At 44.2% G+C, this 23568-nt stretch overlaps 1 protein-coding gene across 2 annotated transcripts; it reads left to right on the plus strand.

Moving 5' to 3' along the window:
- Positions 1-2591: 2591 nt before the first annotated feature.
- On the plus strand, positions 2592-23062 carry TTLL12 (tubulin tyrosine ligase like 12). Of its 2 annotated transcripts, none has more exons than XM_083503396.1 (14): positions 2592-2749; positions 8074-8249; positions 9162-9360; positions 9754-9913; positions 10567-10700; positions 12847-12923; positions 14931-15047; positions 15153-15347; positions 17660-17771; positions 19420-19571; positions 19675-19756; positions 20834-20902; positions 21403-21541; positions 22379-23062. In XM_083503396.1, exons 1-14 carry the CDS (start codon positions 2630-2632, stop codon positions 22528-22530), a joined length of 1884 nt encoding a protein of 627 aa, XP_083359522.1. In that variant the 5' UTR covers positions 2592-2629; the 3' UTR covers positions 22531-23062. The 2 variants fall into 2 exon arrangements, with proteins under 2 accessions (XP_083359522.1, XP_083359521.1); XM_083503395.1 differs by lacking the exon at positions 2592-2749 and adding an exon at positions 3250-3437.
- Positions 23063-23568: the final 506 nt, after the last annotated feature.

The following is a 23568-nucleotide window of genomic DNA, read 5'->3' on the forward strand; positions in this document are numbered from 1 at the left end:
CCCTCTTACACAATTCCATTTTTTCTGGTGTTCTTGGTGGCTGTGGGTAGCAACTCTCACGATTATGGCTTACACCCCTTTTGTATGGCAGCAGCCACTGCTATGGGCTTGGCAAACATGACTTTGACATCAAAGGCATTGAGAGGTGGTCAAAAAAAGGCACCGTGATTGGTAACAAACCATATTTATACCAAGCTATATAAAATCTATCCTAACATTTGCTTCTTATGGGGGGGTCCACATTTTGGTAAACAGCAAGACCATGTAGGATGTACAGTATATTAAAAACATTTTGGATACACCATCTACTTAAGATCACTCTGTGCAATAGAAACATGGGTTAAAAGAAAGATGGATTGTGCCTGGCTAAGTGGGAGACAGTGCAATAATGTTTTTGTGTGGTTCCCATGAATTTCAGCAGAGTGGGCTTAGACCTAAAGGATGACAACCTGTCTGTATTGGGTAGCTTTCAGCAGCTTCAATGTCAAGCTGACAATCGGTGTGTTTTGAAGGCTGTGATATTACATAAAGGACAAGATAAGCAACAATAATTGGCTATTGATTAGATTTGAGATTGCACCAGAAAATACACATAAGCCATGAAAAGAGATTGGATAGACAATCTTGGATCCAGAAGAGGATTCCGCAAAATTGGGGGGGTAGTGGTGATTTTTAAAAACAATTTTCCTAACGCAAAAAAAGGGATTTTCTGGGCCTGTATGTAGATTGAGCCATCTGCTGCCAAAGAAGACACCATTTTGCATAACATTTGCATATATTTTATGTGACATGCAAATTTCTACCCTCCTTTAGAAGTGGGGCAAAAAAAAAATGAGGGGTAACCATATTAATATATCCGACAGGCTAAATATAAACCCATCAATCTTTCCTCATAATTGTAGTCATATGGAAACCAAGCTCTTTGAGGGACTTTGGGATGCTTAGCCTGGAAAAGAGGAGATATGAAAGCCATCTTCAAATATCTCCAGGGCTGCTCCATGGAAGAGGGAGCAAGTTGTCTTCTCCTGCTCCGGAGGGTAGGACTCAAACCCGTGGCTTCAAGTTGCAAGCAAATAAATTCTGACTAAACATCCAGAGCATCATTCTGATGGTAAGAGCTGTTTGCCCGTTCTCTGATTCTATACGATCTGGGATTTATAATTTCACTGCTAGAAGTAATCACTGGCAACAGAAAGCCCCTTTCCTTGTGAGCAAAACCAACATCCTTCAGAGTTCTCTTACTCTCTGACTGACATGTTGCATTTGGTTACAGATAGGTAGCCGTGTTGGTCTGCCATAGTCAAAATAAAAAAATTCCTTCCAGTAGCACCTTAAAGACCAACTAAGTTAGTTCTTGGTATGAGCTTTCGTGTGCATGCACACTTCTTCAGATACACTGAAACAGAAGTTGCCAGATCCTTCTATATAGTGAGAAGGTGGGGAGGGGTATTACTCAGAAGGGTGGTGGGAATGGGAGATTGGCAGATAGCTGAGATGAGCCCATTGCTCATCGTCTAACATTGTGTATGCCATCAAATGCCAACAGTGTCCTTCAGCTCTCTATATTGGACAAACAGGCCAAACCTTACGCCAAAGAATAAACGGACATAAATGTGACATCAAGAATCACAAAACAGAGAAACCAGTAGGAGAACACTTCAATCTCCCAGGACATTCTATACAAGATCTCAAAGTAGCTGTTTTGCTACAAAGGAATTTCAGAAATAGACTGGAAAGAGAAGCTGCTGAATTGCAACTCATTACCAAACTTAAAACCATGGAGAGACCTAGTCTGAACAAAGACATTGGATTCTTATCTCATTATACATGACTAAGCCGTTTCTCACCTTCTCACCCCTTGCCTTTTCCTGTAAGACCTATTGCAGTCGTTAAGAGTCGTCAACAGGCTCATCTCAGCTATCTGCCAATCTCCCATTCCCACCACCCTTCTGAGTAATACCCCTCCCCACCTTCTCACTATATAGAAGGATCTGGCAACTTCTGTTTCAGTGTATCTGAAGAAGTGTGCATGCACACGAAAGCTCATACCAAGAACTAACTTAGCTGGTCTTTAAGGTGCTGCTGGAAGGAATTTTTTTTATGTTGCATTCAGACTTCTCTGCTGGCAGGGCTCAATGTCCGCAATAAAACCCTGAAATGAACATCTCTTTTCTCCCAGTCAGGGTTTCTCAGGAGGGGCAAAGACAGTTGCCCGCTGCCGCCTGTGGGAGGAGAACGCGCTTCTGCTGTAAAGCGCCACTCGGGCCAGGCTCTTTGGCTTCTGCACCTCACTTCGCTGGGTCTTGGGAGCGATGCCCGGACTCGGCTGCAGGTGAGTCAGGCGGCGGGAGGCGGGTCTCTTCCGACGCTGCCATTCTCTTGCCTTTCGGGCTCGCCGGGGGGGGGGGACCGGGGGCGAACCACCACCCGCGGAAGAAGCGCGCCCCGTTGCTGCGCTCCGGGTTTCGCCCGCGTCCTTCGCTGGCGCGCAGCCCAAGGAAGCCGCCTCCGCCTCCGCCGGGGCCCTTTAAGAGCCGCGCGCCCGCCCAGCCGGCCTGGCGGAAGGAAGGGCTGCGCCCGGAGGAGGAGGAGGAGGAGACGGAGACGACGCCGCCGCCGCCTTAGCAGCATGGAGGGCGACTGCGCCGACGACTACAAGGCGTTCGTGTCCCTGCACGGGCCGGCGCTGCGCGCCTCGGCGGTGCCGCCCCGCTACTGGCAGAGCCTGTGGCGCAAACTGGAGAGCGAGGTGGGAAGCGCGCGCCGGGAAGGGAGGCGGGCGGGCGGGCAAGGCTTTGGCGCAGCCTGGGGGGTCCTCCTGGGGCGGAGGCTGGATCCGGCCCACGGCGCCCTTTTCGCGCAGGAGCTGAGCCCGCATCCAAGGCGGCAGGCCGGGCCGGGCCCGCGCGGCTCCGCGCCCCCGGCAGCCCTTGCACGCCGCCCCAGGGGGCCTCGCCGTGTCCGGGGGAAGCGCCTTCCATAGTCCATTGCATGACCCCGAGACAGCGAGGAAAACGATGTTCCCCTCCTCTCTCCCCACGCCCTGCATGGTTTTGTCAACTTCTATCATGGAGCCTCTGGCTCACTTTCTCTGTAACTAAAAAGTCCGAAACGCTGCACAGCCAGATTTTGGGAATATGGTACCCTCAGCAAGGACAAAATCTGGCCACTCTTCCCCCCCCCCCATTTTTAAATTTTATTTTCACAATAATTCCTTTTGGTACAGTTTCCTATTATGGGTTTTCTCAGTAGGTACTGTACCTGCATAAATACAGAGGGAAACCAACTGCACCACCCTAAATCTGGCACTGAATCCTGCAACCTTTCTTCATAGGGGAGTTGCTTAGCTGCGAGTAATTTGAGGAGGACCTGTTTCTCTCACTTGCGACTGCTTCAGCCTAAAGGATCATGGTGAACAACTAAGCCAGATTTTAGGAGTAAGCATAATTGATTTGAAATTGGTTACTTCTAAGGGAGGATGGGGACGCAGGTGGCGCTGTGGGTTAAACCACAGAGCCTAGGACTTGCCGATCAGAAGGTTGGCGGTTCGAATCCCCACGATGGGGTGAGCTCCCGTTGCTTGGTCCCAACTCCTGCCAACCTAGCTGTTCAAAAGCACGTCAAAGTTCAAGTAGATAAATAGATATCGCTCCGGCGGGAAGGTAAACGGCGTTTCCATGCACTGCTCTGGTTTGCCAGAAGCGGCTTAGTCATGCTGGCCACATGACCCGGAAAAACTGTCTGCGGACAAACATCAGCTCCCTTGGCCAATAAAGAGAGATGAGCGCTGCAACCCCAGAGTTGGCCACGACTGGACCTAATGGTCAGGGGTCCCTTTACCTTTAAGGGGGGGATGCTTTGGGCTGAAATGCTAACCGTGCCCCCCTAGTTGTAAGACCCATTGAATTCAATAGGGTCTTAGGTGAGTGTTGTTGTGTTGCTTCCTTGGTGATTGGTTTTAGAATCGAAGGCTTGTTTGATCTTGCCCTTTCTGGCTTTCAAAAGAAGACTGAGAGTTGAAAGGGAGTTTGATGAAGGGGTGAGATTCCCTACCAAGTTTTTTGAGCGGTTATTGGTAATTAACTTGGGCGGGGGGGGGGGACTGTTTTGAAAGTGGCTTGTGTTTTTCTTTTTGGAGGTGGCTTAATTTTCTTCCCTGGTTCTAAATGCTGCGTTTAGATGTATGTCTCTTTGACGGAACTGATGAAAGGAACAAAGAGGAGGCATTAATTCCAGTTAGGAAATATGTTGGTAGTGGAATAGAAACTTGATACCTTTGTTTATGGACAAGTGATGTCCATGTTTTTTAACTGCAGTGTAAAGGCTTTAGGTAATTATGATAAAAATACAGTGGTGTTCAGCAGCCCTGTTTGGAAGTACAAAGCAATTGTGCTTGTGCAAAACATGTGAAATTGGAGGGAGAATGAGAAAGAAACTAGTCCAAGAGCAGACGTGACAAAGAATTTTAAATCCCATCTGCAGAAAACTTGTTCGACTCTCTACTTTCACAGTTAACAATTCTTTCAAACACTACCGTGTTTTGAAATCAAGCGGTAAGTGTAATACTGAACATCCAGCATTTTGGCATTGTCTCAGTTAAGACGTGCAACCAGCCAGGGATTGCCAGCCTTTGGGGACCTGTGGACACATTTGCAAGCTGGAGAAACTGTCACAGCCCCCTCCACAAAGCACACACTGCATCCTGTGCTATTGGCTACAGTAGAATGAACGCATCTTTCTTGCCAAATTTCAGCAGGCAGGGCACCAGGAAAGGCCACTGTGAGTGAGTAGGTGACCATGGCTGTTACTTTGACAATCCCTGCCATCAACCATGGTTAAGGTAGATTAGGCTGCCATTGCGTACCCACTTGCCTGAGTGTCAACAATGGCTTTCCGCCCAAGAGCTACATGGCTAAAGCATGAATTGGAATGAAGCAATTTAGAAAGCTGTGGCTTATGTTGATTGTGGTTTGACGTGACGTCTGAATTGACTGTGGGCTATTGCTGCTCTGTCACTGAGACTGGAATGAATTTATTAGTCTGAGTTCTTTTAAGATCCATTTTATATCAAGAGATCATGAAGTTTGTATAGGGGGGGCCAATACTGTATAGTCCATGTAGGCTGTGTTGCCCCCTTAGCAGCAGCAGCAGAAGAAGAAAGTATGAAGTTATATCTACTAGTTGTCCCAGTTTGCAGGGACCTCTGCCAGTGCAACAGGACTGCCCCCCCCCCAATGCTCGGGGTGGTTGAAGCCTCATAACAGATCTGAGAGGGCACAGGAAATTCTGTTCTGGGTACAAGCCATGGATTCTGCTTTTGTGTTTAACCTATACTTGGTTGCATGGCAAGTTCCCGCCCCCCACCAGGATAAATAAAGACACGAGACACCATAATATAAGGTTAATTGGGCGAATTAGGCCACAACTTTATTGAATTCAGGAATGAGAGGCATTGGCTTAGGCATTGGTCCTAATGACTATCCGGCTTTGTTCTTGTCCTGTTTTAACAAGTACTGTATTTTAGTTGTTTTTAAGGGCATGTTTGTTAATCACCTTGGGATATATATGTGGAAGGCAATTCACACATGAATGAATAATAATACATGAAATGTGAGTTACTTTGGATAACTTGCCCCACCCACTTCCTGTACCGCCCCCAGTGAAACAAGAATGAAAAACATGTTTGTTGTAGGCTTAGGTTCTTAATTTGCTTTTCTTGCTTTCCCTTATTCCCCATTCAGTTATTTCCTGCTTTATCCCAGTGTGTGTCATTGCCATGCATAGCTTATATAAATACCTTTTTGTCTGTACTTGTAAAAGCAAATCTGAGCAGTGATTTTTTGCTGCTCCATGAGTTAATGTTTTTCACTTCATTTATAACCTGTGGACCTTTCCATCTTGCTGCGATGACTTCAGAAGAGCAGTTTGACACTTTCATAGTTCTGTAGTGGCCTAGCTTGCTTTTTAAATTACTCCGTGTCCAACAGAATTTACCTTCTGTCTCTTCAAATACAGTGAAAGGAAAACTTCCTCCAGAATTGTGTTTTGTTTTCAACATTTCTACCTTGACGAATTTAAGGAACTGCTCAGTATTGCAGCTGATTTTTGGTGGGAATGTTGGAGTTGAGCGCTCAGTTTACATGGGGCATGCCAGTTAGACATTGCTCCAGAATGTTTCTGATACTCTCTGCAGCTTTACACTGTATCTGAGAATTAGAAATAAAGGACAAGGTGATTTTCAGATAGGGGCAGCCAAGGTTCTCCTGATCTTTTCACTGAAAAATACCCAATAGCTTCTAGGGAACACGGGACACGGTTTGAAAATCACTGCTCTGTGGTAGATTTAACTTCCTTTTAAAAATTCAGGAGGGGGCACACACTTGCAGTCAGCCAAGGAAAACTTTTCAAATAAAGATGCAAAACAAAAAATGTGGATGTCACTGCACATGTATCCTTATTTTCTATTCTTTGGCATGTTTTTACCATTGTATTTTTTTTAAAAAAAATGCTTTTGCAATCCAGTGCCAACTCTTTCTAAACAATTCAACAATAGTAAGTTGCTTCTGGGGTGGCAGCTGGTTTGAGAATAGCGCATCCCCTTTAAACTGCTGAGAATCATTTTTGACCTTCCCATTAAGGGTATATATCTGAACAGTAGGACTGTTTGCATGAGGGTTAGTTTCATATGATTAAATTGGTAGTTCTGAAAAGCAAGAAGAGTACTTTGCCATATTGGAAGCACGGTGCAATGTCAGGGACACAATCCCACTTCTTGAGCTAGCACCAGGAACCAAGTGACCAGGTTTTCTGCTAAGGCCAGCTATAATCGGTGAATCCCTGAGAAAGGCCAGTCTAACGTGACTGCTGGCCATAGTTTTTTGTAATAAAACATGTTTTAACTTTTTAAAAAAATGCTGCCCTGTTAATTGATCAATCCACAGATCGCTGCAGCCCTTCTGAGTAATCAGGTTATTTTCTTAGTTTTCTGTTATATGCCAGCACTTCGGTTTTATTGTTTGGCTTCCTCTTTTATGGTGGATTACTAAGTCAGTCTGCAGGTTGACACTTGATTTGCAACCTGAGAGCTGTAAGTGAATTCAAGGCTGATGGGAAGCTGGCACAAATGGATGTGTTTTCGTGTCTTCTGCATGTATGTTTTTCATCTCCTATTGGAGTTAAAAGTGATATTCTCCTGCCATTGTGGATGAGATCGCTTCTCAGCCATTGGAAAGTGAACTAAATGGCAGAGATAATAAATATTGAATAACACGGCTGAAACTTCCTGCTGTTGAGGTGTGAACAAAATTAGTATTATTTTTTAAAAACAGTGTTTTCAGAGATTTGTGACAAGTTCTAGGTGCTAACCATGATCTCTGTGCTGCCTCACTAATATCTATGACAAGCGCTTGTGTATTCAGTGTTGGTGTGGTATATTAAATAAGGAGCATGCAAGTTGCATGTAAATGGCCGAAACCGTTCTCTAAGCCCCAATAGCCACTTTTGGACGAAGGAAGTGGGAGGGAAAGGGTTCTTGCCATTTACCTGGCAGTTGGTTCTCCACCTTTACCAAGGCTCCAACAGAACTTTTTGAATGTTGTGAAGGGAGGAGACTTGGGATGATTTGGAGCAGAGAAAGGACAAGTAAGAGCAGGTTTAAGTCCCTCTTGCTTCCCCTGATTCTCTACTCCAAATCCTCACCTCCCAAAGCAGCTCTTAAAAAAAAAAAGAGGCCTAAGTTAAATATGCTTGAAAGGAACAAGTATTTAGCCCCAAAGAACAAGAATGAGCAAATCTCTGAACCCTGATCTCTGGAGCCATTATTTTCTCAGCACCACCTGCAATGTACAGATAAGGATACTGACCATCCTTACTATGGGGTAGTGAAATATATTCCCAAATACAGGTGTCTCTCCGCTTACAGACTTAAACTCACTGTACTATGTCGTTCACTGGACTTATATAGTGGTGAACTCCTAACTGATGCTTAACTTTCAAAGCGTTTTTTAAAGGCCATGCTCAGTCCGTTGGGTCTAGTTTAAGGCTTTGCCCCTTCATCCTTGTTTACAATTTCAGGTGTTTGATGCTGGAGAGTATTTTGGGATAATGCAAGTGGAGGAGGTGGAAGAGGAAGATGACGGAGATGAAGAACTTGAGGGAGAACTGAAAAGGAATTCAAATCCTGGAAATGAACTCTGCTACAAAGTGATAGTGACAAACGAAATGGGACTTCAGGCGGCAAATTCTAACAGGTGAGTCATTATTCTGAAGCCGACCTGAATGTTGTGTTTGCAGGGTGCCCTTATGCTCATGAGCTTTACAAAGTATGAGAAGATAGGTCCCTGCCCTGAAGGGCTTACAATATATGCCAGGCATAGGCAAACTCAACCCTCCAGATGTTTTGGGACTACAACTCCCATCATCCCTGACCACTGGTCCTGCTAGCTAGGGAACGTGAGAGTTGTAGGCCAAAAACATCTGGAGGGCCGAGTTTGCCTATGCCTGATATATGCAATCATTGGAGCAACACAAGCAAAACAGCAGAGCAAGAAGAGGCAACAGAAGGCGCACAGGTAGATCATGCAGTTATTTTTGTTAGGTGTGCTTGGAGTTAGTTACAATATGGGGGATCCTGGGATGGTTCTGAAGGATCTACGGAGAAGGTCGGTTTTGAGGAGAGATTTGATGGAAGAAAAAGAGGTGCCTTCGGGTATTCTGGAAGGCAGTTCCAAGCATATGTAGCAGGAAGGGAGAAAGGAGAGAGGTTATTTTTGGGAAGCCAAAGCACACAGATAAGGCTGTATTGGAATACAAGAGGAATGGCAAGGCCATGGAGGGTTTTGAAGGTAAATATAAGACGCCTGTCAGGATCCGGCAGCAGACAGGAGAGTTATGGATGAATGTTTTATGGCCAAAGCAGCAAGAGAGATGAATGGTTTTGGCAGGAGAGCACTGATGGCATCAAAGATGGCAAGGTGGAATGGGAGAGGGGGGAGGTGGCAGTAGTTGCAGTAAGAGGTGACCATGGCGTCAGCAGTTTTAATTTGGACTGTTATTAGGGCAGAGTTTTAGAATGTCTTGTCTATAGTCCTCATCATGAACTGCCATCATGTGTACCTGTTTTCTGTGTTTTGCTCTTAACCTGGCCTGTCTTGCCTTCAAAGCATTTTTCTCATTGACCATGCCTGGACATACCGCGTTGAACATGCCCGCCAGCAGCTTCTGCAGGTCCCTGGTCTGCTTCACAGAATGGCCAACCTGATGGGAATAGACTTCCATGGAGAAGTGCCGGATGAGAGAGCTGTCACTCAGGTCTTGGAGGAAATGTGGAAATACAACCAGACCTATCAGCTGTCACATGGGGTATGGCCGTAGTAGGAAAGCCGAAACTCACACTGGGGTCTAGCTATAAAGAGATTGTGAAGAACAAGCTTTTAAAAGCATTTCCCAGGTGCAAATCAATGATACTTGACATCACAGGCACAGATTTAGCACTTTCTGCTTCTGCTTAATTTGTTGAAATGGAGAACAGGTTGGGTATCATCTGCTTATTAAAGACACCCCACCCCAAACCTCTGAACAACCTGACTCAGCCTTTCATGTAGATATAAATAACATGGGGCGACACCAGAGCCTGTGAGACTCCATAGCGTAACTGCCAAGGAGTCGAGCAGCAGTCCTGCAGAAACACCCCCCCAAAGTCAGATGTTACAGTCATTTTTATAACACATGACTGAGTTTGTTCTTCTTGTGCAGACTGCAGAGGAGAAGGTCCCTGTGTGGTACATTATGGATGAATTTGGATCCCGAATCCAGCATTCAGATGAGCCCACTTTTGCAACAGCCCCCTTATTTTACATGCGGCAACAAATTGCTTATACAGTTCTCTGGCCCTTAAGGGACCTTGAGACCGGAGGTAAGTGTATCTGTGCACTAGGTGTGCTATCTGGGTAAGTCAGTGTTCTCTTTGCCTAGAAGACTTCCGTGCAAGACGCTTCTGCACTGTTGTTTTTTAAGAGCAGAGGGTGATGAAAAGGATCCGGCGACTGTGCCGCGTCCTGAGCTTCCCCATGGACCACTTATCGGTGCAGCTACCCAACTCTCAGTTTCGTAACATTACCATGACTTCAGGTGACCCAACTTCAAAGGAACTTCAAGCTGGGTTACGGAAGAAGATCCCTGCCAAAAATGGGACTCGTAGGCTCCCTTTTGGAAGGGAGCTGCTGCTTTTCTTGGGGAGCTGCTGATTGGGAATTCCCTAGTGCAGTTGATACCAGCAGAGTTTCCTATCAGTATTGATCAGTTGATGATTTCAGCAGGTGGCCATGGCTTGGGGAAAGCAGTCTTGCAAGCCAAATCAAGCCTACATTGGCCCAGTGACTGTTTCAGAGGACGGGTGAATTAGTAGTCGAGGCTGTGTTGTGATTTTTTGTTTGTTTTAAATGTATGGAAATTTTCTGCAATTTTTATTAATCTCCGTTTATGCATAGCTATTGCATATTCATATTGACGACGCTGAGTTGATAACAAGTGTACAAAAAATACCTACAACTTTTCATTTTCTTACAGAGGAAGTGACCCGTGACTTTGCCTATGGGGAAACTGATCGCTTAATCAGGAGGTGTCGGCTGTTGCCATGGCTACCCAATGATGTTTTGGAGATCAACTCTTTTACTGCAGAGCCATCAGATGATCACTACCGGGTACAATTTTTTATCTTTAACCGGATTGGTTTGTTACAGAGAACTACTGTAACTTGCTATCGGTATCAACTATTTCTGCACTTATCTGTTATACACATAGGCTCCAATACTACTCACCAGAAGTAAAATTAAAATATTGGGGACTAAAGCCGATCTCCTGACCATAGTTATATCAGCCATGAAGGGGGGAGCAGGAAGAAACTTAAACACGTAGCAGAGATTCAGAAAAATAGACCAGAGGCAATTGTACTTCATCCATCAGAGCTTTTACTTGCTACTGAAGCCAAATAAGCATAATGGTCACAAATCCAGAATATAAGAAATCCAGTTGCAGCACTTACAATAAAACTTACAAACTTATAATAAGACTAAACCTTAACACTATAGCATACAAAAAACAGAACACAAGAACAAAGAGAGATAAAGAGAGAGAGAGACCCAGACTCCTCCTGGCCTGACTATTATAGTCAGCACGACCTTGACAGAAAGGATAACAAAGCCAGCTTAAACCAGCTGTACTCAGCTTCCCAGCAGAAATAACCCAAACAGAAACCTCCTTCCTGTTTCTTTCACATAGAAAGAAAACTTTCTTTCACAAAGAGAAGAAACCTTCTATATAACCCTCTTGAACTAATCAGAACAGGAAAGGTCTCTACACATCAGATCAATACTTTCTGTACTAAGAAATGCAAACTGACAAGTTAAGAGGTGGGGGGCTCACACGTCCCCTTCTTCACGGACTTATATGACGTAGCATTATGCAGACGTGCGGTTTGTTTGCATCTGTTCTTAAATTTGTTTTAGATATTTTATTGCCCTGTGTTGTTTTTAGATCCCTTTTAATACTTCGAATGTGTTTTTATTTTATTTTTAGTGTGTGTGTTTTTAAGTACAGAGGTGTTTGCTGCCTTGTCTCTTTTAAAAGGAAAGGCGGGTGGTAAATTTAATAAAGGAATAATAAATAAATTGCATCTCCATTGGTGCTAATCCAGTTGTGTACGTTGTTGCGCCATACTCAGTGCAAACTACAGAAGGGAGAGGATTTGCAGAACACTCACTCTCCCAACCATTGTTCGGAGACCGCTAGCATTATAGGTGTAACAGCTTTATAGGTTCAGAAAAACGCTTGGGGGGGAATAGCTGCTGGGATGATATACTTCAGACAGCTGGTGTAGGGTTGCATTTGTGTGTTGACTCCACACACAACGTCCTCGGTGCTCATTGAAAACCAGCGCAGGTCTGAGATAATGTCTGGTTTAGTATTCATTCTTTATTCTGCTAGTTATCCATGTGCAGGGAGACATTTACATGAGAAAGCATTCAAATGTGTGGTTTCCCTACTTGGACCAATCCCAGAAGGGTTCTGAAGTTGTTATTGACTAATTGTTATTTAATACTCAGCATTTAAATCACAAAATGCTGACGTCCTTTCTCCCTAGGACTGGGGTGAGGCACCTGTGGCCCCCCAGAGTGGTTGGGGTCCAGCTTCCATCAGCCACAAACAAGAGTCGGGGATGACAGATGTTCAGCAACATTTGGAGGGCTGCAGGTTCACCACCCCAGTATTCCTGCCATAGAGGGTGCCTAGATTTATTATAATAAATCAAGCTGTCCAACCATCTTGTCCTCTGTCGTCCCCTTCTCCTTGTGCCCTCCATCTTTCCCAACATCAGGGTCTTTTCCAGGGAGTCTTCTCTTCTCATGAGGTGGCCAAAGCATTGCAGCCTCAGCTTCAGGATCTGTCCTTCCAGTGAGCACTCAGAGCTGATTTCCTTCAGAATGGAGAGGTTTGATCTTCTTGCAGTCCATGGGACTCTCGAGTGTCTCCTCCAGCACCAAACTGCTAAATAATCCAAGCAAAATTTGTCTGACGGGTTTTTATACAGCTTGATAGAGTTGGAAGAGGGTGAATTGAGTGAGAGCAGAACTAGATGACCAAGGAATTTTACTGAGGTGTTATGTCAAAATTGATCTTTAATTGGGTTTTCTGACTTCTGCGCTTTGCTGCATTTCAGTAGGACTTACCTTCTGAGTCAACGCATATATGTGAGAATCAGCCTGCAAATTGTCCTCACCACAATTGAAACTGTTGTGTCTTCTACAGTATAAATTATCTTCATAACACTGGTGGTGTTTTCTGTTTTAGGCCATCTTAAGTGAGAACAAGGAGACACTTCCTATTCCAATAAAGCTTCCTGTTTATGACAAAAACAAAATCTTCAAGTACGTATTTCCAAATGGTGTGTTTTGCAACAAACGTATGACTTCTGTGAGTGGTTTTTCAGCAGTGGAGAGTTAGCTCCATTTATTGTATACTGTGACATTTAGCCCAGGATTCTGCTGCTTATATAGGAGAAGTTCAATGTGATGCAGAAAAGAGAGGAATAATGTTGCTTTCAAATAATTGTAGTGGATGAGTTTGTGTAAAATTGTAGAGATTATAGGTTGTTAATGTGAATCTTCATGTCCAACCCTGGGGAGAATAATAACAAGAAGGTAATGCATTTTAAAGAGAGGCTATATCAGTAAGGAATACTGTACTAGCAAGAGAACCATTTTAATTCTTGCAGTAAAAACAAGGGAGAAGATGAGTCATTGCAGAGAAAGGAAAACATTACTAAGCCTGCAAAGTTCGGTGTGTTTGTTCTGCAGGAGGGTTGCCAATGTTTTGCTTCCTAGTTAACTGAAAAAACAGCAACAGTGAGAGAGCAGGTTTTTTGAATACACAACTATGGGTGTTTGCTTCTAAGTAGAAATATAGTATGTTTGGATAGTGGCCTAGCAAGCCGCTGTTGTAGCATGCCAGAATGTCTTTTTCCTTCACTCTGTTTGGAAATCTGTATTCCCTATTCACAGCTGTTAAGTGGTATGTGCTAGATTGAGTTAATGCAAATCCATCTCTCTTTTCTCCATCACACAGGCATTCTTGTACATTTTGAGGAAAAAAGTGTGTTTGCCTATATGCATGTGTGTTTTTAAAAGAGTACAGGTTTTTAGGTTTTAATGGAAAGATTTTTATAGAGGCATGACTGTATTCTTCTAAATAGACTAGAGACCTATTTGCTCATTGCACTAAGTCATAATTTATTTTGAACAATGGCATGTTATGTTATGTTATGTTATGTTATGTTATGTTATGTTATGTTATGTTATGTTATTTATATACTGCCCTTCATCAAAGGATCCCTGGCGCTTCACAGAATAAAATGCAAGATAAAACACAAGTAAATAATTAAACCAAAACAACAAAAACAACCCCCTCCCACAGGTACATTTGTGTACATGCTTCCCAGGCCCTCGGGCAGCTTCCCCCGCCCCCATGGTTTGTCATATTGTCCAAAGTTAAGTTTGTTTGTTTGTAACAAACCCCAAGAGGGGAAACAGAAATAGGCCATGGTTTCTTATCGTGCTATAAGGAACACTTGGGGGACAACACATTCATGATGAAGTCATGTTTAAAACAAATTAAATCTAGTGAACTTTCCTTGTTTTGATGATGTGATATTGTGAGCAATGTGATCTCATGTTAAATTTCCAGTAACATATTTCTGCTACACGATGAAGGTGGTACTTATATCTTACTGGGGCCTCAGCGATTCCAAACTCAGCGATTCCAAAAGTGACTTTTAGGTTTATTTAAATAAGCAGCTACCTTTTGGATAATAATTTTTTTGAACGGTATTATCTAGGTACAACTGGCAAGTGTTGTTGCTTTCATATTATCCCAGCACATATTATGCCCCAACTTTTAAAAATTGGTTTAACATCTTGCCTAATAAAGAGTTCCGGGGAACACAAAAGTTTGCTCGCTCTTTTGTGACATTTTGGTTAGTCTCTACCCCGTACTGTGGGTTTTGCATCCAGGTAGGGTAATGGTGAATTTTGAAATTGTGTTTGTGTGTGTGTGTATGTATGGATACTGGTGATTTTTTATTGCTGTTTTAAATTGATAGTGTTGTGCATTTGATTCTCATAATGATAAAGGTTGGCATATAGCAGTGTCAATAAATATGTTTCTATAATTGTCTAGAAAAGACAGGAATGTGTGGCTTGGGTTGCAGGATGTGTGGGGGCTGAAAAGTCTCACAAGTGTGGCCCTTTCCCTAGTGCCAATGCAATACTTCTCAGGAACTTCAACAACGCTATTTATTAGAGTCTCCATATGCCTCCCTCCTGAGAGCTTCTTTCATATATTTTCTTCCTCCCCTCCCCCCTTTTTTTTAAAACCAGAGTTTACACAGACCTCCAACAGGTCCTTCAGAATCTGACTCACCCCCGTTTTGAATTTACGGACTCTGAGCAAGAAGCTGACATTCTCTACAACTTCTCTCACTTCAAAGATTTCAGGTTACACAGCTATTTCCCTGCAAGTAACAATTTTTCTTACCTGTTCAATATGCGTATATTCGGCTGTGCAGCTCTCTGTTTTTAAATGCATCCCTTGTCTTGTAGGAAACTGAGTGAGGAAAGGCCTCACGTGATGCTGAATCAGTTTCCTTGCGAAAACCTCTTGACCGTGAAGGATTGTCTGGCATCCATCTCAAGGCGCATTGGGGGCTCAGAGGGGCCAAAATGGCTGCCCCGCACCTTTAATCTCCATACAGAATTACCACAGTTCATCAGTTACTTTAAGCAGCGCGAAAGGAGGTGAGTCCAGCTTGCTTCTTGCACAGAAATAACAATTTGCATCTGTAGTCAGTATCCCTAATTTTATGTGCCAAGATAAAGTGCAATAGTGGCTGAAATAGTGGAAACTATAGTGGAATCCCAAGGGTGGCGCTGTGGGTTAGACCACAGAGCCTAGGGCTTGCCAATCAGAAGGTCGGCGGTTCAGATCCCTGAGATGGGGTGAGCTCCCGTTGTTTGGTCCCAGCTCCTGCCAACCTAGCAGTTCGAAAGCACAAAGTGCAAGTAGATAAATAGGTACTGCTCTGGCAGGTGTCCTGGCAGGTGGATAGATCACATTCATCCAGTGCTTTACCAACTGCACTGGCTCCCAGTGGAGTATAGGGTCAGGTTTAAGGTGCTGATTTTGACCTTTAAAGCCCTATGAGGCCTAGGACCCACGTACCTACGGGACCGCCTCTCTTGGTATGCCCCACGGAGGGCCTTAAGGTCCACAAATAACAACACTTTGGAGGTCCCGAGCTTCAAGGAGGTTAGATTGGTTTCAACTAGGGCCAGGGCCTTTTCAGCACTGGCCCCGACATGGTGGAACGCTCCGTCACAAGAGACTAGGGCCCTGTGGGACTTGACATCTTTCCGCAGGGCCTGCAAGACAGAGCTATTCCGCCTGGTCTTTGGTTTGGACTCAGTCCGACCCTTATGTTTCCCTCCCCTTAGGGTCTTGATTTATCAACTATTTTAAAATGAGGTTGCACTTTAAATTGCATTTTAACCTGTATTTTTTAAAAAATAAATTCCTATTATGTTTTTACTGTGATTTTATTGGTGTTAGCTGCCCTGAGCTCTGGCTGGGGAGGGCGGGGTATAAATAAAATTTATTATTATTATTAGTAGTAGTAACCAGCATTTCCGTGCGCTGCTCTGGTTCGCCAGAAGCAGCTTAGTCATGCTGGCCACATGACCAGTACCAGCTGGCTCCCTCGGCCACTAGAGTGAGATGAGCGCCGCAACCCCAGAGTTGGTCACGACTGGACCTAATGGTCAGGGGTCCCTTTACCTTTATAGTGGAATTCCACCCTCTTTGTCTGCTCTGGCTCTCTGGGTCACCCCTGTGGGAATCACGTAACTGGGGGTGAGGGAGAAGTAAGAGGTGGAATGAACCCCCCTCCACCCATTGCTTTCCTCTGGCCTCATCTGTTGCTGGCATGCAGATCCATCCTCAAAGTAATGTGGCACCAGAAAGGGAAAAGTGACCTTCCCTTCATACTCCTGAACGAAAGCTTTTAGTACTTAGTTACTTGAGAGGGCCAGTTTTAATTAGGGAGAACAACTTTTAATTGCTGGCTCTAAGAGTAGAGGAGTGTCCTGTAATGGAAAGGTGGCTGCCTTTTCCTAACCATGAGTGGTAGCTTTTATGTTTGCATTGTGATTAATACTTCTATGGTATCTCTAAAAACAAAACAAAAAACCCTAAGCTGAGAAACACATAAATTTTGGCAATGTGTAGATGTATCTCAGTTCAGCTTGTTTGTTAAAAGGGTGGTGGCTGAAAACTTCTAATTGATTTGATCAGTTTAGTTTTTATAGTTACTTACTTTAATGGCCTCACATTCTCCATATGATGTATAGTAAAAAGCAAGAGGAGTCGGTGGCGCTGTGGTCTAGATCACTGAGCCTCTTGGCTTGCCGATCAGAAGGTTGGCAGTTTGAATCCACGCAACAGGGTGAGCTCCCGTTGCTCTGTCTCAGCTTCTGCCGACCTAGCAGTTCAAAAGCAAACCAGTGTGAGTAGGTAGTGCTGTGGTGGGAAGGTAAACGGCGTTTCTGTGTGCTCTGGCACTCGTCATGGTCCTCCGTGCACCAGAAGTGGTTTAGTCATGCTGACCACATGACCCAGAAAGCTGTCTGTGGACCAACAGTAAGAAGTTGAACAGCACTGTTATTTTATTTATTTCTGTGCTCAAATTCATTCACCTAACACAGGGAGAATTAAATCAGATGATAGTCTCAGTTTAAACCAATATAATATAATCATTGGGTGTAAAGAGGGCTGCCTAACTTGTGGTCCACACAGCCCACCTGCTATGCCTGTTGCATAGCTTGATGAACCCATTTCTGTTGGGCATCTTTCATCCATTTGTGCTTTGTGCCTCTTCCGTTGGGCATCTCTTGATCAAAGAGGAAATGAGGAGGACTAAGCAGAACATGTATTTGTCTTGGTGAATCACAAGTTGTGCAGCCCAGAGTAGAGTATTCTTGCCTGAGAATGTTTGCATTCAAACACGCAATGGACAAACGCCTGCTCTTTCCTTCCTTCCTTGGGCCCACTGTAGGGAAGAGGACAACCACTGGATATGCAAACCGTGGAATTTGGCCAGGAGCCTGGACACCCACATCACAAAGAGTCTTAACAACATCATCAGGCAGAGAGAGAGCATCCCTAAGGTCAGAGCAAAATGGGTCTTTGTAGCATAGCTTCTTATTCCCTGAAGCATCTCACTGTCGTTTTCCTTTTACATTTAAAAAGGTTCTCGATGTCTTTACTGTGACACAATCTTCGTTGTTCATGTTAAACTTGCATACAGTGGTGCCTCGCAAGACGAAAAGAATCCATTCTGTGATTCTCTTCGTCTAGCGGTTTTTTCGTCTTGCGAAGCAAGCCCATTGACGGATTAGCGGATTAGCACTTTTAGCGGCTTATTTGCTGGTCGGATCAGCTGATAAGCGGCTTAGCGGCTTAGAAAAAGGGGGGGAAAGGGGAAAAAACCAGCAGGAACTCGCAAGACATTGTCGTCTTGCAAAGCAAGCCCATAGGAAATTCGTTTTGCGAAGCACCTCCAAAACGGAAAACTCTTTCGTCTAGCGAGTTTCCGTCTTGCGAGGCATTCATCTTGCGGGGCACCACTGTACAATGTTTAGCAATGTTTAGCAGTGGTCATTGCATTACAACATTTGAAGTGTTTTTCCAGTGGCTTCTTTCAGCCCATATGTCTGTACATTTTTGACGGTAATAAACATTGGGTAATTGCCACTTTATGCCTTAGCTACCACACTGTTTGCTGAGAAGTAAGATACCACCTAGGTATAAACATCAAGAAGTGTTTTGCTCCTTCTTCCTAGACTGGTTATTCAGTTTACAGCATTAAATTTTTAATGCACACCTTTTTCAACTCAAGTATCTACGTACCCTTTTTGCAGCCCAAGGCAACCAGGTAATCTTACATCAAATGGTTTTCATAATTTCTGGTGATACTTGGTGATATATTCGGTTTGTTCCTTAGAATCATAAGTTCTTTTTAAGTGCAGTGCAAAAAATCACTTTTGAGTCAAAACTGCATGAAATTCTAGCATAGAATCATAGAATTGTAGAGTTGGAAGGCCCCCCCCCCCCCCGGACCATACAATCCCACCTCCTGGAAGGCAGGAATCGCAAGAATCCATGGCCGATGGTCATCCAACTTCTGCTTGAAAAACTCCAAGGAAGGAGAGTCTCCCACCTCCTGAGGGAGACTGTTCCACTGTTGAGCAGCTCTTGCTGTCAGAAAGTTCTTCCTGATCTTCAGTCAGAATCTCCTTTCTTGTAACTTGAAGCCATTGGTTCGATTCCTACCCTCCGGAGCAGGAGAATACAAGTTTTCTCCATCTTCCATTTGACAGCCCTTTGGATATTTGAAGATGGCTATGATATCTCATCTCAGTCTCCTCTCTTCTAGGCTAAACATACCCATTTCCCTCAACTGTTCCTCATAAGGCTTGGTTTCCAGATGCTTTGCTTGCTTAAAGGAAAACAAAACTGAAAAAAGGAGAGCACATTCTTTTTTTATTTATAAGCCTGAAAAGAGACAGGTCTACATTTGGCAGGTTCATTGTGAGGTGGGGAGATTGCGTACTCTCACTGTTGTGTGTGCAGCACCTTCACTTTGCTTTTAGTGGTTGATCTCACAATTATTCTCAATCGTGTTGCGGTTTTTTACACAAGTTGTAACTGTAAGCTGCTTTGAGGGCCCAACATTGGCCAGAAGGAGAGGTACAAATATTTGAAGCACAAAGTTGAAATTGTCTGACCTGGGGTTTCTTATTCTTCTGTCTTCAGGTGGTATCCAAGTACATTGAGAACCCAGTGTTGTTCTTTCTTGAAGATGTGGGATTAGTTAAATTTGACATCCGTTACATTGTGTTGTTGCGATCAGTTAAGCCACTCCGACTGTATGCTTATGATGTGTTTTGGCTACGGTTCTCAAATAGGTAAGAAGGCAGCTTCTACCACACATTGAGAAGGGTTGGACTTGTGGCATTGCTGAATTTTATGAAGAACGAATGTTGTATTTCATCCATTTTTCCTTTTCAGAGCGTTTTCACTTGATGACTTGGATGATTATGAGAAGCATTTTACAGTCATGAACTATGCTTCTGGAGTCTCGTTAAAACAGGTGAGTAAATTATACAGGAAAAGGAGAGCTTGGTGGACCAGATGGTGTGATGGGTTGAAATGTGGCCCACCAGCCCCTGACTCCCTTTAGCCCAGTGGCTACATGGTTGTTTGACACCCTGGGCTTCTTGGGGAATTAAGGGTGGGATAGAATTGTAATAAACAACAAATTACAGTCGTACCTTGGATCCAGAACGCCTTGGTACTCGTCCGTTTTGGCTCCTGAACACTGTAACCCCGGAAGTGAGTGTTCCAGTTTGCGAATGTTCTTCGGAAGCTGAACATCTGATGCAGCTTCCGATTCCGTGCAGGAAGCGCCTGCAGCCAATCGGAAGCTGCACCTTGGTTGTCAAACGTTTTCGGAAGTCGAATGGACTTCCGGAACGGATTCCGGTCAACAACCAAAGTATGACTGTAATGATAAATTTGAAGCCACCTTCTGCAACAACCCTACCAAAGCTAACTAAACACATATGAATTTTTTGTGGGGCGGGGGCACCTGGAAACTCCCATAGGCTGCCTGGAGCAAATGCAGGATTATAAATGCAATACCCGGCCACTGCAGCTGCACCCATGAGGCAGTGGCGAGGGCTCAGGTGAAGCCGTGGTGAGGCCGGTAGTGGCACAATGACAGGGCGGATCTGGCACCTGAGGCAAATCACTTCGCCCTGCTTCATGCAAGCACCAGCCTTGCTTTTCACCTATTTAACGGAGCCTTATGTGAGCCTCCATATTTCCAGGGAAGGGATTTCCAAATCCCACCAGCCCCAGTTGACAAGAGTGATGGGCGTTGCACCTATATTGTTGGAGTGCAGGTTCCCCATCTCTGGAGTTCACCCTCCGCCTTCTGAGGCTGACAGTTTCCCTTGGAGACTTAAGTTTTATGGGCTCTTACGACAAGAGTATTCAGAATGGGGTGTGGAAGAGAAAGCAGCCTTCAAATATGGGACGTAAAATTGCAAGAACTGGATCCTAACTTGTAGAGGGGTTGTAAGGAGGACAGAGGTGAAAATTGGTAAAGTTTCGTGATCATGCTTAAAAGAATACCTTGCTAACCAAATGGTCTCTTCTTTTTCAGATCCACTACGATGAATTTATCCCTCTCTTTGAGAAACAGTATCCTGAGCATTCTTGGAAATCTGTGCAAGTAAGGCACCTGTGATTCAGTAATTTAATTTTTTTTCTCTCAGTGGTAAAAAATTACCAGAGCTTCATTTTTCTGCCATAGATTGCTTTATTATCATGATTATGTCTCTCACACATAGGTCATTACTCCATAAAATGGGCCACAGGTGGTTCTAATTATACGTACTGAGATTATTTCCCCCCTGTGGCTTCAGTAGTGGTTCAAGATTTCACATGGTTGCATCCTGTGTCTAGTGCTAATTTGGCAGGAATAGTCATCAGTAAGGTCGCTTAGACTCCATCACTGCCTCCCTTTCAAATGCTTCTGTTATTATTTGACAAGTGTTTGAGTTGAGCAAAAGGAAGGAGTCTCAATTTAGTCCGAGAGCCGAATGCTTTGTGTGAAACGGGTCTGGGTTTCATTCCCCGCCATCTCCAGTCAAATTACCTCGGGAAATAATGTTAAAGTTTGTTGCTCTTACACCTGCATTTATTGTAAATGTGACTTTTTGTTGTTGCCAGGACGATATTTTCAAGGCATTTGCTGAACTGTTCCAAGCTGCTTGTGCAAAGCCTGCACCACTTGGCATCTGTGATTATCCATCCTCACGAGCCGTTTATGCCATTGACCTGATGCTTAAGTGGGATACATCCAGCAACGGTAATTTCTCCTTCTGTCTTGTCCTTTTTGTATTGCATACAGTGGTACCTCGGGTTACATACGCTTCAGGTTACAGACTCCGCTAACCCAGAAATATTACCTCGGGTTAAGAACTTTGCTTTAGGATGTGAACAGAAATCGTGCTCTGGTGGCAGTAGGAGGCCCCATTAGCTAAAGTGGTGCTTCAGGTTAAGAACAGTTTCAGGTTAAGAACGGACCTCCGGAATGAATTAAGTACTTAACCCGAGGTACCACTGTATTTTTAGGGCTCTTCAGAAATTTGGGAAACCAGAAAAGAGATTTAATTGCTTTTATTAGTGGCCATTATAGCTTTGGTGTAGCTAAAGAGCAGAACCTTTTCCAGCACTTCCTGGGATTGCCTTTAAAGGGGTCACTTTTTGGACAAAGGCCTTTTCACCCATAAATGGAAAGATACTGCTGTGTTTCAGAGCAGCGAGTCTTCAAACGTTGTGTGTAAAGGGGTTCATACTGAAAAAGTTCTTCACTGCCAGCTGAAAGGGTCTCCTGGAGTGCAAGTGAATAAATTGGGATGTGCAGCAGGTGGGAAGCTTTCCTTTTCTGCCTGGCCCTCCTCTCTGGGCAACCACCCACCATCCCTGCCCCCTGGAGAAGTTCCCATCTCTCGGTGCCCTTGGGCCACCGCCTCCTCTTCCTCCAGCAGGAGGGCTCCTCATAATGGTCCTCTGAGAGCTGTCCAAGGTGCTACGCAAGTGCTAAGGGTAAGAGGAGAAGGTATGTTCCATGTTGGGGAAGCCTCTTTGTGTTTAACATGCGTATCTCAGTAAAACTACTGAGTTATCTCTGTCTGTCTTCCAGGCAAACGGTTTATGCAGCCTCAGATTCTGGAGGTGAATTTTAACCCTGACTGCGAGAGAGCCTGCAGGTATCACCCGACTTTCTTCAACGATGTCTTCAGCACCCTCTTCCTGGACGAAGCCAAGGATTGCCATGTGACTGCCATTGTCTAGGGCTTGTCTTGGCTATTTTGCGCTTCACAGTGAGATGCTTATAATTTCAGTTCTATGAGCTGCTTATGCAAGAATCTTTCCTGTACTAGCAATCAAGACAGAAATCTACTCAATCAGGTGGAACATGCATATAATGTGCTTGTAAGCAGTTGTCTGGGTTGCCTTAAAAAAAAACTTTTTTACTTTCTTGCCTGTCTGTTACTTTATCGCTAGTTCACTTTCACAAAGTGTATGTTTTTATTGCATTCTGATGCTCACAGAAGTGCAGTATCAACTTATTTTTATTTTTTCTCAGTAGTTGGTATATTTTGTTGGTTACAAAGAAGTATCCGTACGCTTTTCCCTATGTCCTTTGTGTTTTTATAACTTGCTGCAGATTTACTGAGGCCATTGTTTTTCTTAAGACCATTGTGCTCCCGCATCTTAAAAGGCTTTGTTTTACAAATGAATATGAAGCAAATTATTTGAAAGCCATAGCTGGCTCCTATGCCTGCAGAATTTCAATAAACTATGTCCCCACAAATACCAGAAACTGCCTTTGATATAACACAAGAGCATCTGTAATTTTTGTGTCTTGGTGTATCAGGTCTTCACGTTGAGAAGTCACTTCAGCTTCCTTGTTTTGCAACATAAACCTTGCTTGCTTCCAATACTTCCATTCTTTATTCTAGCAAATAAAATGGTTCAGCCACTGGCCTTCCCCTCCTGCCTCCCCCCCCCCCACACCTTAAAAAAAGAAGCAAGCATCATCTTTACATGTTCATTCTTTGCCTGACTGCTGCCCCCCTTTTAATGAGCTCTTAATGTATTTGAGTTGCAGCACTGCTTTGGGAAGATAAGTTCCCGATATCCCAGGCCAACAGGGATGGTGGTTCAGTTCACCTTGTGACAGGAGTACATGTTTTTTTTAAAGCAGCAAACAGACTTCCATCTCTTGCTTAACACAGCCCATCTTCTGCCAGCTGGACAACTCCAGCCAGATAAAATGTCCCCCCATAATACAGGGTTTCTTCCCTGCAGTGGGGTCTCCAGTATGGC

The sequence above is a fragment of the Podarcis liolepis genome, assembly GCF_965112155.1.
Source record: "Podarcis liolepis genome assembly, chromosome: 5".
Taxonomy (NCBI): Eukaryota; Metazoa; Chordata; class Lepidosauria; order Squamata; family Lacertidae; genus Podarcis; species Podarcis liolepis.

Coding starts and splice junctions, on each gene's coding strand:
- TTLL12 (XM_083503396.1), top strand. CDS start 2,630: ATGGAGGGCGACTGCGCCGACGACTACAAGGCGTTCGTGTCCCTGCAC. Junction 10,701..12,846: donor CATCAGATGATCACTACCGG/GTACAATTTTTT, acceptor TTTCTGTTTTAG/GCCATCTTAAGTGAGAACAA. Junction 21,542..22,378: donor GTGGGATACATCCAGCAACG/GTAATTTCTCCT, acceptor TCTGTCTTCCAG/GCAAACGGTTTATGCAGCCT.